This window comes from Sciurus vulgaris (genome assembly GCF_902686455.1).
Source record: "Sciurus vulgaris genome assembly, chromosome: 10".
Classification (NCBI taxonomy): domain Eukaryota; kingdom Metazoa; phylum Chordata; class Mammalia; order Rodentia; family Sciuridae; genus Sciurus; species Sciurus vulgaris.
Genome location: NC_136470.1, coordinates 87,700,925 through 87,715,559, shown reverse-complemented (window position 1 = coordinate 87,715,559; position 14,635 = coordinate 87,700,925). Strand labels below are relative to the sequence as shown.

Genomic DNA, 14,635 nt, shown 5'->3' with positions numbered 1-14,635 from the left:
TTTTATTTATTTTTATGTGGTGCTGAGGATGGAACCCAGTGCCTCACACATGCTAGGCAAGCTTGCTACCTCTTAGCTAAAACCCCAACCCAGAAACGTTGTTCTTAACAATAATTAGTTCATTTATCTCTACCCCACCCCAATTTGTTTTATTGTAAAAGATCTTTTCAACTGGGTGCAGTGTTGCACACCTGTAATTCCAGTGACTTGGGAGATTCAGGTAGAAGGATCACAAGTTTGAGGCTAACCACAACAACTTACTAAGACCCTATTTAAAACTTAAAAAAAAGACTGGGGATGTAGCTCAGTGGTAGAGCACTTGCCTAGCACACATGAGGTCCTGAATTCAATCCCCAGTTTAAAAAAAAAAAAAAACTTATATTTATGGTCGTTTATCTTGAATGAAAAAGAAATTTTTAAAAATCATAAAATATACCAAATTATATATATCCTTCTAGTCTTTCCTATGTAGGATATAAAATGTGTATATGTACTTGTGAATGCATATACACATATATTAATATATCATTGCATGCATAGACACTGCTAATTTCTATTTATTGAACTCATACAGTATGATTTTGTTTGCTGTTTATAATCAGATATCAAAAAAAAAGTACATACTTTTTTACAGTCATACTCATTCTTTCTCTTCCTTTCATTTGAAAGGATCATTTCCTGTGGGCATCCGAGTTTTGTTCTTTTCTGATGCACCTAGTTCAGTTTTTTCTCAACCGTTTTTTCATTATTCTCCCCACTCTAGGAGAAAATTTTAATTTAATTTTTCCATAATAAGAAAAAATACCACTAGTGAGTATGTCTTAGCTAGTTGAGCTTTGGAAATACCTATGATTTTTATCCTCTAAAAACCATATTTTACCCTGTTGGGGACAGTACCACCCCCATTGAAAGTGTATGTCCTGGTCTAATGCATGCTAACCTTATATACACCTTAGAATTAGAACTGATTTCTGGGTTATTGAGTTTGATAACCTGGAGAAGTGGATAAAATTAATCACTCTAGTACTTAAATATATATCTCCTAAGAATAAATAAATTCTCCTCTATAACCACAATGCTATTATCACACTTACAAAAATCAGTAATATGTAATATATGGTCCATATTCTGATACCTCCAGCTATCTTTTATTTTCCCCCACCAGTCCAAGAACCAGTCAGGGTTCAGACATGTTTTTAATGTCTTTTTAGTCTCTCCTTTAATTCAGAACAGTCTTCTTGCCTATTTAATTTTTCAAGAGTTCAGGACATATATCTTATGTCATAGTTATTTTAAATTGAGAAAAAGCAAGTTGTTAAATGAGAGGTTTTTTTTTTTTTTTTTTTTTTTTTTTAATGGTACCTAGGATTGAGCTCTAGAGGTGCTTTACCACTGAGCTACATCCCCAGTCCTTTTTATGTTTTATTTTGAGACAGGGTCCTGCTAAATTGAAGAGAGTCTTGCTAAGTTGCTGAGGCTGGTCTCCCAACTTGATCCTCCTGCCTCAGCCTCCCAAGTTGCTGGAATTATAGGTATTAATTATAGAATAAAATGTATGTTTTAAAATTGTGTGTATAGCCAAGCACAGTGGGGCATCCCTATAATCCCAGTGACTTGGGAGGCTGAGACAAGAGGATCCCAAGTTTAAGTTCACCCTGGGTACCTTATTGCAAGACACTGTTTAAAAAATATAAAGGGCCAGGGATGTAGCTTAGTAGTAGAACACCCCTAGGTCAATCTCCAGTACCAAAATAAGCAAACAAAAAGGTGTGTATGAAGGTGTATTACAACAATTTGGTAATAGTAATTATTTCTGGAGTGGTTATTATAGTGGTTAGTGATCTTTTGTGTGTACAATTTTTGCTAGAAAAAGAGAATTCAAAATGAAATTTAAAAACCAAAAAGCAGTCACATTTTTGAAAAGCTAATGTAACTCGGATTGAGAATAGCATATCTGTTAAACATCACAAATTCCTTTGTCATAATGGTCAATTTCCTAGGGATTCATTGATCTATTCATTCTTTGCTGTTTTTGTTTTCTTTAGTCAGTATTTACAGGATGAAAGTAAGACCAAAAGAAATATTGATCTAAATCTTTTAGAGTGGACCCACTACAGCATGAAGCCACATGTAAGTGATATTCATCTACATTTGAACTACTTTGTTTCATTTACTGACTGTATATTGTTCAGTCTTGGCTTCCTTTCTACCCTCACTTCACTCACTGCTTTAAGCATGCATGGCATGCATTCTCCTAAAGTATATATATATATATATATTTTTTTTTTTTTTTTTTTTTTCTTTTTGGTGCTGGGATTGAACTCAGGGTCTCATGAATACTAAGTGCATACTCTACACTGAGCTACACACCCCCAGTCCTAAAGTAGACATCTTTTTTTTTTTTAATAACTTTATTTTTTCTTTTTATGTGGTGCTGAGGATCGAACCCAGTGCCTCAAACAGACTAGGCAAGCAGTCTACCACTGAGCCACAACCCCAGCCCCTGAAGTAGACATCTTAAGAATGACCTACTTCCAAATCTGCAGCCATTAATTTAACCAGAATAGTTCCTTCTTAGTCTTTAACTTCTTGTTCCAAATCTGTTAATTCTATTAAAGCTGGTTTTTGGAAAGATCCAGTTCCAATATATGAGAACCAGTCCCAACGTGCCATGAGATCCAAGAAAGAGGTAGACAGATCCAGGATTGCAGAGTGCAAGTAATTGGAGACTTAATAAAGTAGTCGGGATTTAGGTGACTTCATTCAAGCCAGGATTATCTGGTTTATCTCAAGTGAATATGAAAGACTTAGACACATTGCTTTCACTTACTTTGCCGGGTCTGGTTGTAAAGCTCCACTTATCACTGTACTGTTTTGTCTATTCGAAATATGCTGGGAGACAGTGAGGAAAACTGATGAGAGTTACTCAGGGGAAGTTCCTGGCACTCATGACCCAAGGTGGCTGCAGTCATGTCAAATTGAAATATATATATGTATACACACACACACACACACACAAGCACATTTCAGAGAATTGAAAAAAAATAATAATAATAAAGTTAAGTCAGTTACTTTTCTTAGTGCTAACGAAAGTTTAAAAGTTCTTGCCCAAAATTTATCTGGGGATTTGTTTATTTAGGTTTTAGGGTCCCATGCCATAGGTTTTCAAGAGTCAAGCATGCTGAATCTCCTCCCAATTCAAGATTTAAAAATGTATCCCTCTTTGAATCCTAATGACTATGCTTTAAAGTTAGCCACATGAATTCCGTTTTAGCTCTAACCTGTATATGATGGCTCCACAATCTTCATGCAAAAACATTTCCATTTCTAAATTCAATCATTTGAAAGTTGAGCCTTGAAATTTACTGAGGAGAGGATAGGTGTAAGAGTCAATTAGGATCAATACTGTGTTCTGGTGTGGAAAATGTAATAAAAAAAACAAATACTCTTCCTTTGTAGATTGGAGTCTGTAGTTCTGTGTCCTCTGAGAGATGCCAGCCCAGGGAGAAAAGTATGAGGCACCTAGCATATGTATGGGTCATGTGCATGTTCTGTCTTTTCTTTTCTACAGCAATCAACTGTATTTCTGTGAATAAAAATGGAGCTTTTGTCATTGAGTGTGTTTTCCAGCAGTGAAATCAGTTTCTTACTATCTTGTACTCTTTATGACTAACAGCCCAAGTGTGTAAAGGGTTGGCCAAGATTAGGATAAGATAGGCCTTGGGCTATGTAAGTTTACCTCCTGTGGGTTTGAAATCTGCCACCTTTGGCTTATGATGCCCTTCCCCCCACCCCACCCCCAGTACTGGAGATTGAACCGAGGGGCATTTTACCATTGAACTATATCCTTATATCCTCAACCCCTCTTCCTGTTTGTTTTTTTGTTGTTGTTTTCTTTTTTGAGACAGGGTTTTGCTAAGTTGCCAAGGCTGGCCTTGAGTTTGTCTCAAATCCTTCTGCCTTAGGCTCTCTAGTGGCTGAAATTACAGGCGTGCACTACCCTGTCAGGCATTATATGCTCTGCATTATGATGCTGCTTGCAGCAAGTTCTGTTTCTGCTCAGGGACAGATTGTAATTGGTTTTAACCTATCAGAGGCTTTTAAGCCTGTCAGAGGCTTTTTTATTTGTCCCTCTTTCTCCCTGCCCCTAACCCCATATTTTTTATTGGTACATTGTGTCTGTTCCTCTTGATAGGGGTCCAAAGCAGTAGGCCTGTTTTCCTGGCTAGGATCAGAAGATAAACTGCAGTTTCCAAGTATAGGTTAGTTGCATTTTAAGTGTATCTTTGATTAACCTACACGTAACCCTTTTTAAAGTTATAACTTTCTGAAATAATTCTGACTAGCATTCCTGTTCCTAGTAATACACCTTCCAGTTTGGTTTCATTTCTTTTCTTTTCCTAAGTGCTGGGGATGGAACCAGGGCCTCATGTATTTAGGCACGTGCTCTCTCATATCTCTAGGCTGCAACCCCAGCCCTCAGTTTAGTTTCTTTGAGTGAGAGCGAAGAGATGGAAATCTTACTTTGCTTTTCTCCTTTCTCATAAAAAACATTTTCCATGGAGTTTCATACTTTAATGTTACTTTTATGATTTTCATACTTTTATGATTAGGATTTTTATGAGTAAAGCTAATTATGTTAGTGTGTGTGTCTGTGTGTTTGTGCAATAATAGATTTAACATTTACCTTTATAATACTGTTTTTCCACAGTATTTAGATATTTAGAAAAAAAAAAATCTAAGGAAGTTGTATTTGGCAATACTTTACCACCTCCTCCTTTTATTTTTGTAATTTTAGGAGATTCCTCAACAGTTGAATGGGAGTGATTGTGGAATGTTTACTTGTAAATATGCAGATTATATTTCTAGGGACAAACCTATCACATTTACTCAGGTGAGTAAAGATCCTTCCTTATCCACTTGCTTTTTACTATACAAGGTAGAACACTTTACCAGTCAGTTCCTGGCACACATTAAGGCCTCAATTATAGGAGTTGCTGAACTACAGCGTTGTTATTGCAGTAGCCCTTGGGCATAGCTCTGCTCTTGCCATAATCAAAGTTTGTCACGTCATCTGCTCTCAGGTTTATCCTGGTCTTTGGTGACGAATGGAATAATTTGCATGCCTCTGAACTCCATTGTTCACTGTTATTTTTAGCTAAAGAGGGGAACATGTGAGTATACATAATAGCAAGGAAAAATTAGGCCTTGTGAAAACACAAGCTACAGGTCTAAGATATCCCTGTGAATACTGCTATTCTTTTCTGTTCTGGTTAGTTTGGGTTCCCCATGGCTCTGCATTTGAGTGAAAACTCAAGTATATTGGGAACTCTTGAGAATTTCTGTTAAAACTAAGGACAACCCCAATTAAAATAATTTCTCTTCAGCAGATCTTTTCAATTTGATAGATGTTTGCCAAACAAAGCTTTGGAGCAGCATGAAGTAACTAGGGGTCCCCTGCTGAATTCATACAATTGCAGTCTAAAGTAAAGGCACAGTTTGACTAAGAATGAACGTATAGTTTTTTACTCTTATGTTTTAACTATTTAAAATAATATAAGAATCAACCATAGCCAGGCACAGTGGCACGTGCCTGTAATCCCAGCTGCTTAGAAGGTTGAGACGGGGCATTGCAAGTTCAAAGCCAGCCTCAGCAACTTAGTGAAACTCTGAGCAACTTAGCAAGACCCTATCTCAAAATAAAAAAACAAAAAAGGGCTGGGGATGTGGCTCAGTGACTAAGTGGCCTCTAGGTTCAATTCCTGGTACAAAAAAAAAAAAAAAAGAATCCTGTGTTGACTCCCCACCCCATTCCAGGAACTCACTAATAAAGTCATATACCCTAACTATTTATAATAGTATATTAAGGGTGTGAACTTTGATTCATCAGAAGGTAGGGGGTAGGCAGTTGAATTATAGGTCATTTTGATATTTTGTTTTGCTTCTTTAACAATTGGCCTATGCATTTATTGTCAATTAAGGCAATATCATTAAGCAAAACATATTCTCATTATCTCATTATATTCTCTCTCTCTTTCTCTCTCTCTCTCTCTCTCTCTCTCTCTCTCTCGTTCTCTGCTAGGGATTGAACCCAGGACACTCTACCACTGAGCTACTCCCTTTCTTATTTTTGAGATAGGTTCTCAGTAAGTTGCTATGGCTGGGATTATAGGTGTGCCCCACCACACCCAACTACATTTCATCCTTTGCTGCTAAATTTAGCAAGGAATTGATTATTCTCCGAACTTGAGATTTCAAGGGAATAAACCGTTTTTTTAACAGAATTGACAGTGTATAACACTAGTAAAACAAATTTGTAGATCAAATTCTTTTCTTTATATAAATAAAGTCCACTTTTTTCATATAAAAGCAAATAATATTCATCATAGAATGTTTTGAAAGTACATTTAAGTAGAAAAGTTGCCCGTTGTGCCATCTCTTGCACTTCTGGTTTTGATACTCATGTATTTTTTCCCCCAGTGCTGGGGTCCAAACCTGTAATTATGAACATGATACATTATAAAATGTCAAGGTGGACATAACTTAAAGGACATGAACATCCACTTCATTTACATGGTGACACCTACAGGTTTTGATGCTGCGCTCCTCAGTGTGTAACTGGTGCGTTGTTCGTGGGATTTTTTGCAGCACCAGATGCCTCTCTTCCGGAAGAAGATGGTGTGGGAAATCCTTCATCAGCAGTTGCTGTGAGAACGCCCCCGCCTGCTCCCTCTCGCTGCTGGTGGTTCTTTCACGGACATATCCATATACCTCATGCATTGTGGGTTAAAAAGTCCCTGCATCATTTCTGTTCTCTCACAGGTACTGAGCTGTCAAAAGTGCATGGAGGCCCCTCTCTGCACTACAGTCCTGACTTGGGGTGTGGAGGGGCTGCTTGCAACCCTGTCTGTAAGGCTGTGCCTGCTCAGAGCCCTTGACTGTTCAACCCACACAAGAACAAATGCTAATTATTATGTTTTTTGTTTTTAAGAGTTCTTTCCCTATGAATGTGGGAAATGCAGGATTTATTCTATGAATTGTTTTTTTCCGTGTGTTTGTTCACGTGTATTCATTTGCTCACTCATTTGCAAACCTTGGGTGGTGGCCATTTTCCACTGCTCTTTTACAGTTAACTCTAAATTACTTGTTTGAACTATTTATTTCTGAAAGGAATGTTAATCAAACTGCTACTCCCTGCTGAAGATCAGGAGGGACCTCAGTGGGGAGAGGAAGGAAGTGTTAATTAACTTTCCTAATGCTGGAGCAGTAACTGCCAACTTGAAGTAAGGGGTCTCCTCTTTTTTGAGGCTGGAAAATGCCAGGAGAAACAAAAATGCTGTGTTGTCGGGGGCCGATTGCCTTTCAGAAGAAGTCTGACACTCCAGCATTGGCACAGTGTTGTGGAAAAGCAGCAGTGTGGCCAAGGAGCTCTGGCCATCCATGTGTCTTCAGAAGAGTATCATGGTCATCGTAAAGACACTTCCCTTTCTGGAATTGAGGTGACTTGACTGACTCCTGAAACTGGATTCAAAGTAACCATAGACCCTAAATCTTCATTTTTACCCTAGATGTGATTGATTATAAACCTCAGTAAGGGCTGGCCAGAGCTGTCCATTTCACAGGATAGTATTCAGTTCAAAGCTGTTTTTCCTCAGTTTTTTTTTCTTTTTATTAAGCTCAATTCAGTTTTGTGCTCATTAAGATTAACATCCCCCCACTCCACCCCTATTCAAATCTGTGGAAGAAGACTTAGCACTTGGTTCTGAGGTTATATAATAATCTATTTTGCATATGAAAGTTTGTATTTAACTTTTTTGTTCATTAAAAATCTTACAGATGTGGTTATGCATTTTTAATTTCAGAAAGTTTAGAGTTTGTCAGAACATATTTTGCAAGATCTAGTGCCTAGTGTTGCTTTTATGATGTAATAAAAGGTTGTCTGGCAGAACCTGGAAAGTATATGCTGAAATGATTTCTCACCCTTTCCTTGCTTTAGCCTTCCAAACTCATTCTGGTACATAAAAGTGAGAGGAAAAACTGGGTGTAAGCTATTCATGTAAGTGTCTGCGACCTGGAGGGCCCAGGCTGCTGGTCACAGAGGCATATTGGAACCATTTTTCCTGTGCCCTGTATGCGACATGGGGTCTGCCATGTGAAGTAACGCTGCTGTGTCCTACTTGGTGACCAGATCAGAGGCTGTGTGGTCAGGTGAGAACTAAAGGCCTAGCCGGTTGTACTAACTCTCTCTCAGGCTGGGGCTGCACAGAGAACCCTTCCTGCAGCGTGATCCTTTCCCCGGGGCTGGGCCAGTGAGTATTGAGAGCAAGCAGCCGGCACAGCCCAAAAAGCTCCGGGGCTTACTGGGTCTGTGCTGTTCTGGAACCTGGTTTCCACTGGGCACCAAGTCTGGTTCACGTAGGAATTTAGAACCTTAGTTAAACTGTGTTCCATGGTGGGTTAGGGTTTGGAATAGAAGTTTATATTCTGCCCAGATGAATGGTACGGGAGGTTCATGTGCTATTCGAGGGGCCTTTTAAGAGCAGTTTTCACCGACCTTTCCATTAAAGTTTACTCTTCAGAAAAACTCTAAATATCTTCCAGGACATAATGAAATTGATAGGAGCAGAGTGTTAAGCTAGAGAGGAGGATTCTCCTTTACCCTGAGTTCCTGTATTTAAGGTGAAATGCCACAGACCAGCATTCCCTGGGCACTGACATGTCTTCCTTGATGCAAAGCAGCATGTTGGTAATAAAACCTATGTCTGAACAGTTTATGAGAAAAATGATTAGGTGATAAAAGTAGCTATTGATTATATCAGTAGTAAGTTAGCATAAAACCAGTGATTTTTCTTTTCAAATTGCAGTAGTTTGGGGCCCAAAAAAAGGTGCAGTGAACCATGGTTCTTTTGTGTACACACACACACACGCACGCGTGCGCGCGCATACAAACACAAGCACAAGCACAAGTTTTCCTTTCTCATTGCACTACTGGGGATTGAACGAAAGGCCTTCACATGCTAGGCAAGTACTCTACCACTGAACTACATCCCCAGCCCCCATTGTTCCTTTTTAGTAGGTAGTCTCTTAAAAATCAATAAAGATAAAAACACAAACTATTGGTGAGTAAGCTAGCTTTCTCATGCTTGACCTTGTGCCGAGCTGAGGTGGAAGAGAAATAGACCTGGGGCATCTGGACGATGTTCCTGGGAGCTCCATATTCTACCTCAGTTATAGCTATGGAACCTATGATCTTGTCCTTCTCTGAAGTCCTAAGCACAACTTGGGGACTGCCAAGGGGAATGGTGGGTGTTTATCTGTGCTGGGAGGATATGCTCAGTGCTGGGACCCAGGTGTGGGTATGGGGAGAATTGTTTCCTTCAAGATCCAGTGAGCCTCAGACGAATAAACAGGCAATATAGAAAAAGTCAAGTTTGTGATAACCTTAGTACTATAGTTACTAAGCTCCACTGTTTAAATTGGCTTTTGTGAACTGACTGGGGACCTACTCTCTTTATAACAGTTTCTTTGAGAAAAACTCCAAGCACCTAATATTCAAACTTTGGTACTTAACTCATTTGTAAGTTGAAGATGTAGCTAACTGTATTGCTTTGATGATTTTCTTCTTTTAATTTAATTAAAAGGTAGATTTTGGGTGTGTTGGTATAGGTGTTAATTTTATCTATTTACCAATAAATTCATCTCTTTAATTCAGTGGCTTTCAAATTTTTTATTGCAACTCATAGTAATAAATATATTTTATGTTTTGACCAGCACACACACCAACATATTATGAAATTATAAGTGCACATACAAAATTTTCACAAGCAGTACCTAGCCTTACTATGTAGTAAGAGTTCCGTTATAGAAACAGGGAGGGTTGAGATCACCACGTTGATTTCTCAGCCCACTGATGAATGGAGAAACAGGTTTATTTGGTGGTGGTGGTGATTTGGGTTTGCTGTTGTTTCGTTTTGTTTTGTTTGATTTTTCCCTTTTCGCATTGTTGGTGTGTGCATGCAAAGCAAGTGCCCTAGCACCGAGCTATGACCCGAGCCCTAGGCTTTCAGTTTGGAAACACCTATGAATGACCTTGACAGCAAAATGCAAGTTTTTTAAAACTATAAAACTTGAGAACAAAAAAAGAGAAATGTGAAGCTGTCATAAGATGATCCATCTAAAAATCTAGGAAAACTGTCCCTCAGACCCTGGACAGAAATATGTGGTGTAAATATTCTTCAGGTAAACATTAGCATTCCTAAAGGGTGTTAAGTAGAAGTCCTGTTACTTCTTTTTACAGGTTGCAAAACAAGGGGTCTGTGGCTTAGTAGTATGTGTCCCATGTCCTTTCCTCCTGAGACTGGTAGCAAACATTGTTTTGTACTACTTACAGCTTAACCTAACATTTCTCAAAACAAGGACATTGAACCTTTTCTTTGTGTCACCTGTGGGACTGTTGATGGAACAGAACACACTTGGCAAAGTTTCAGAAGCAGCAACATATAGTTGCTGAAAGCATGCACTTTCAAATACACCTACCACCTCCATCCTCAAACACTGCCTTCCCTAAGGACATATAGGGGTAAATCTGTGTTCCCAAGGTGCCGCCCTGCCCCCTCTTATAATTTTCCTAAATATCAGTAATAGAAATCCACAGTAGAAAAATGAAATACTGGTAGAAGGCAAGAAGTAACAGTTCTACAAATTCACTACCCAAAGTTAGTATTTCATACATCTTGCCCTTCCCCCATCCCTGTGCATGCTTGTGTTTTTCTTGTTAATAAATATAGAAGTGTGTGCGTATGCATGTGTGTGTGTAGTTATTCCTTTCCACTTCATTTATTTTGAACTTTTTTGGGGGGTAGGTACTAGGGACTGAACCCAGAGGCCCTCTACCACTGACTACGTTCCCATCTCTTTATTTTATCTTGAAATAGGTCCAGCATTGAATATATTTTCATGTCAATGAATATGTCATTTTAACTGCTGTGTAGTATTCCTGTGTATGGCCTTTTTTTTTTTTTTTTTTTGTCATTTAGTTTTTATTCATAATCCATAAACTTAACTCTGCAATCCAGCTAGACTTGGGAGGGAAATAAGGAAAATATGGAACCCAAAGAACTGCAGTGAGAGCACAAAGATTATGGGATATTGCGAGCAGATGGGGTGGAGGGGTGCTCTCCTGAGCTACAGAGGATTGGTTTGGTGGTTAAGATAAACACAAGTCAAATGTATTAGAGTTGTCCACAGTTGGTAAAGGTGATCTTCTTGCTGGTCTTGCCATTCCTGGACCCAAAGCGCTCCATGGCTTCCATGATGTTCATGCCCTCTTTCACCTTCCCAAAGACCACATGCTTGCCATCCAACCACTCAGTCTTGGCAGTGCAGATGAAAAACTGAGAACCGTTTGTGTTTGGCCCAGCATTTGCCATAGAAAAGATGCCAGGACCTGTATGCTTCAGGATGAAGTTCTCATCATCAAACTTCTCCCCATAGATGGACTTGCGGCCAGTGCCATTATGGCGTGTGAAGTCACCACCCTGGCACATAAATCCTGGAATAATTCTGTGAAAGCAGGAACCCTTATAACCAAATCCTTTCTCTCCAGTATTCAGAGCACGAAAATTTTCTGCTGTCTTTGGAACTTTGTCTGCAAACAGCTCGAAGGAGACGCGGCCCAAGGGCTCGCCTTCGACGGCAATGTCGAAGAACACGGTAGGGTTGACCATGGCTGACAAAGAACGACCACAGGCGACAGCGGCGTCTTGAAAGCGCTGTGTGTGGCCTTAAACACATATTCCAGCAATAGTATCTTATATAAAGTTTGTCTTATTCTTTTAGGACAAATCCCTAGAATTGAAATTTCTGGGTTAAAAATTATAAGGGCTGAGGTTGTGACTCAGTGGTAGAGCACTTGCCTATTTTATATATGAGGCACTGAGTTCAATTCTCAGCACCACATATAAAGGTCCATCGACAATTTTTTTTCCACCCATAATTTAAAAATATTTTTTAAAAATTAGAGTAAGAGGGCTGGGATATAGCTCAGTGGGTAGAGTGCTTGCTTTGCATGCACAAGGCCCTGGGTTCAATCCCCAGCCCCACAAAAAAAAAAAAAAAAAAAAAAAAAAATCAGGAAAAAATTACCCATCTCCCAACCCCTTTTTTCTTGGCACAGAACTGGGGATTAAACCCAAAGGCACTCTACCACTAAGCTACCTCCCCAGTCCTTTTATTATTTTGAGACAAGTCTTGCTAAAGTAAGTGGGATCACAGATATACAGCATCATGCCTGGCACCCATCAGTATTTTGACTTTTCTAGCACAGGTAACAGTTTGTCCTTTTTTTTCTTTTGGAGGGCAGAGGAACTAGAGGTTGAACCTCAGGGTGCTTTACCACTGAGCTACATCCCCACTCTATTTTTTTATTTTGAGGTAGGGTCTCACCAAATTGCTGAGGCTGGCCTCAAACTTGCCATCCTCCTGCTTAAATCTCCTGAGTCCCTAGGATTACAGGTGTGTGCCACCATGCCCAGCTTCAAAGGTTTGGGTCTTGATGGACTTAGTTTCACAGTATTTTTCATGAGCAGGTCTTTAGTTCACTCTTATGTATTTAATGTCTCATTTTAGTGGATGACTTTATCTTTTTTCAACTACTTTACAAAAGAAACCCTGTATTATGGGAATTTCAAGACACAAAAAAGTAGAGAAAGCATAATAAACCTGCCCCATGCCCTCTTTGACCACTTAATAGACATTTGGCCTATTATCAGAATCAGCTGTGAAGTTTAAGGGAGATAAATATCTTCTGGATAGCCTGTTTACTAGGATGAGTCAGAAATTCTTTTATCAGTACTTTTGGTGCCAGAATAGTGTTTTATAGAATTTTCAGTATCTTTACCTTTCCCCACTCCCACCCCACTTCTCCTTTTCAGTACCAGGGATTGAACCCGGGGACACTTAGCCACTGAGCCACATCCCCAGCCCCTTTTATGTCTTATTCTGAGCAGGGTCTCACTAAGTTCCTGAGGCTGGCTTTGAACTGGTGATTCTCCTGCCCCAGCCTCCCAAATCACTGGGGTGATAGGCGTGTACTGCCATGCCCGACCCCTTTCAGCAGTTAAGAAAATGTGGCTAAATCTTGGTTCACCTATTTATGCTTTTCATGGGGGATGGTCTGATGTGGAGGGCTTGGGGTTTTTGTTTGTTTTTGGTGATGGTGGGGCTGGAAACAAGGGCCTTGCACAGGCAAAGCCCGCACTGTGCTGCTGCGCTGCATCCCAGCCCAGGTTTGCAGTAATTTAAAACAAAATCTGATATCACAGCATCATGTGATTCTACCTAAATACTTCAGAATGTCTCCTTCACTATTAACTAAAAAAAAGAGAAAAGAAACCCCTGTCATTTCACACCTAACAATTAGAATTTGCTAAAATCACCTGATGCTCAGTTCATATTCTTATCTTCCTGTTTGTTTCGAGGTGTTTTAGGGGCTGAGGGATAGTTCAGTGGTAGAGTACTTGCCTATCGTGTGAGGCCCTGGCTTGGATCACAGCACTGGAAAGGAATGTTTTATTCTTGTAATTAAGAATACACTGTGGGCTGAACGGTGGCCACCATAAGACAAGTCCACCTTCTAATCCCTAGAACCTGTGAATAGTATATTATGTGGTAAAGGGAATATTAAATATTACCTTCTGTGACAAAAGATATCATTTGAAATTTTGAGAAAAGCATTTTTCTAGGACTATTTGAGAGGGCCTGCACATGATCCCATGTTTTATAAGAAAGCAGGTTTCTATTGTTGAGGTTCTAGGGCTCAAACCCAGGACCTGGTGCAATGCTAGGTAAATATCTGCCACTGAGCTACACCCCTGCTTCTGCAGCAGAGAAAGAGCTAGAATTTGGAGTGAGGTTTCCCACAAGCCAGAGAAGCCTGGAGACATCAGAGGTGGAAGAGGCAAGAAATGAATTCTCCCCAGAGCCTTCAGAGAGAACACCTTGATTTCAGATTTCCGCTGCCAGAATTATGAGAGAATAAACTGAAGTCATTAAATTTGTACTAATTTGTTAACAGTAGTCTCAGGAAGTTAACACAGGAGTCAAATTTGTACATTGCCTATGGCAACTATGTCTATTTTTTTTTTTTTTTTTTAAGACAGTGTCTTGCTGTGTTGCCAGGCTGGCCTCCAACTCCTGAACCCAAGTGAGTCTCCTGCCTCAGCCTCCTGAGTAGCTGGGATACAGGAGTGGGCCACTTCACCCAGCTTTGTATGTCTTTAATCTCTTCTATTCAGTAACAATTTCCTTCTTCATACTATTTTTTGAGAAACTGCTTTCCCGTAGAACATCCCACATTACAGATTTGACTTACAGCTCTGGTGGTGGTTGATTCTTTTGTCCCCTGTATTTCATGGAAACTGGTAAGTTCTCATTTAAAGCCTTGAGATTCAGATGGTTGTGATTTGGAGCTTAAAAGTCCCTATTGTAATGTACAAAGCTGCTCTCCCCCTTTTCTGTTGCAGCCATTTTCCCGCCTCCCAACCACTTGTCAATCTGTGAACATCCTAGCTAGCTATTGGTTCATCAGTCAGCTTGCAAGTATCCTTCTCCGTATTGGTCCCCTGTTAGCCCGGGG

General features: G+C 39.6%; 2 protein-coding genes across 6 annotated transcripts in view; one reads left to right on the top strand and one right to left on the bottom strand.

Moving 5' to 3' along the window:
* SENP2 (SUMO specific peptidase 2) overlaps positions 1 to 8,041 on the top strand; it is a 36,616-nt gene extending 28,575 nt beyond the window's left edge. For 3 of the 5 annotated variants that reach the window (XM_079100614.1, XM_079100615.1, XM_079100616.1), the window contains 3 exons: positions 2,046 to 2,130; positions 4,799 to 4,894; positions 6,649 to 8,041. In XM_079100614.1, the coding sequence (XP_078956740.1) occupies positions 2,046 to 2,130; positions 4,799 to 4,894; positions 6,649 to 6,711 (244 nt within the window). In that variant the 3' untranslated portion in view covers positions 6,712 to 8,041. Of the gene's footprint in view, positions 1 to 2,045; positions 2,131 to 4,195; positions 4,263 to 4,798; positions 4,895 to 6,648 lie in introns of all 5 variants that reach the window. The other 2 variants (XR_013757279.1, XR_013757280.1) reach the window with 2 other exon arrangements.
* Positions 8,042 to 11,008: 2,967 nt separating this feature from the next.
* LOC306637814 (peptidyl-prolyl cis-trans isomerase A-like) lies at positions 11,009 to 11,769 on the bottom strand. The gene has a single exon (XM_079100633.1). It carries the CDS (start codon positions 11,724 to 11,726, stop codon positions 11,232 to 11,234), a length of 495 nt encoding a protein of 164 aa, XP_078956759.1. The 5' UTR covers positions 11,727 to 11,769; the 3' UTR covers positions 11,009 to 11,231.
* Between the last annotated feature and the right edge of the window lie 2,866 nt (positions 11,770 to 14,635).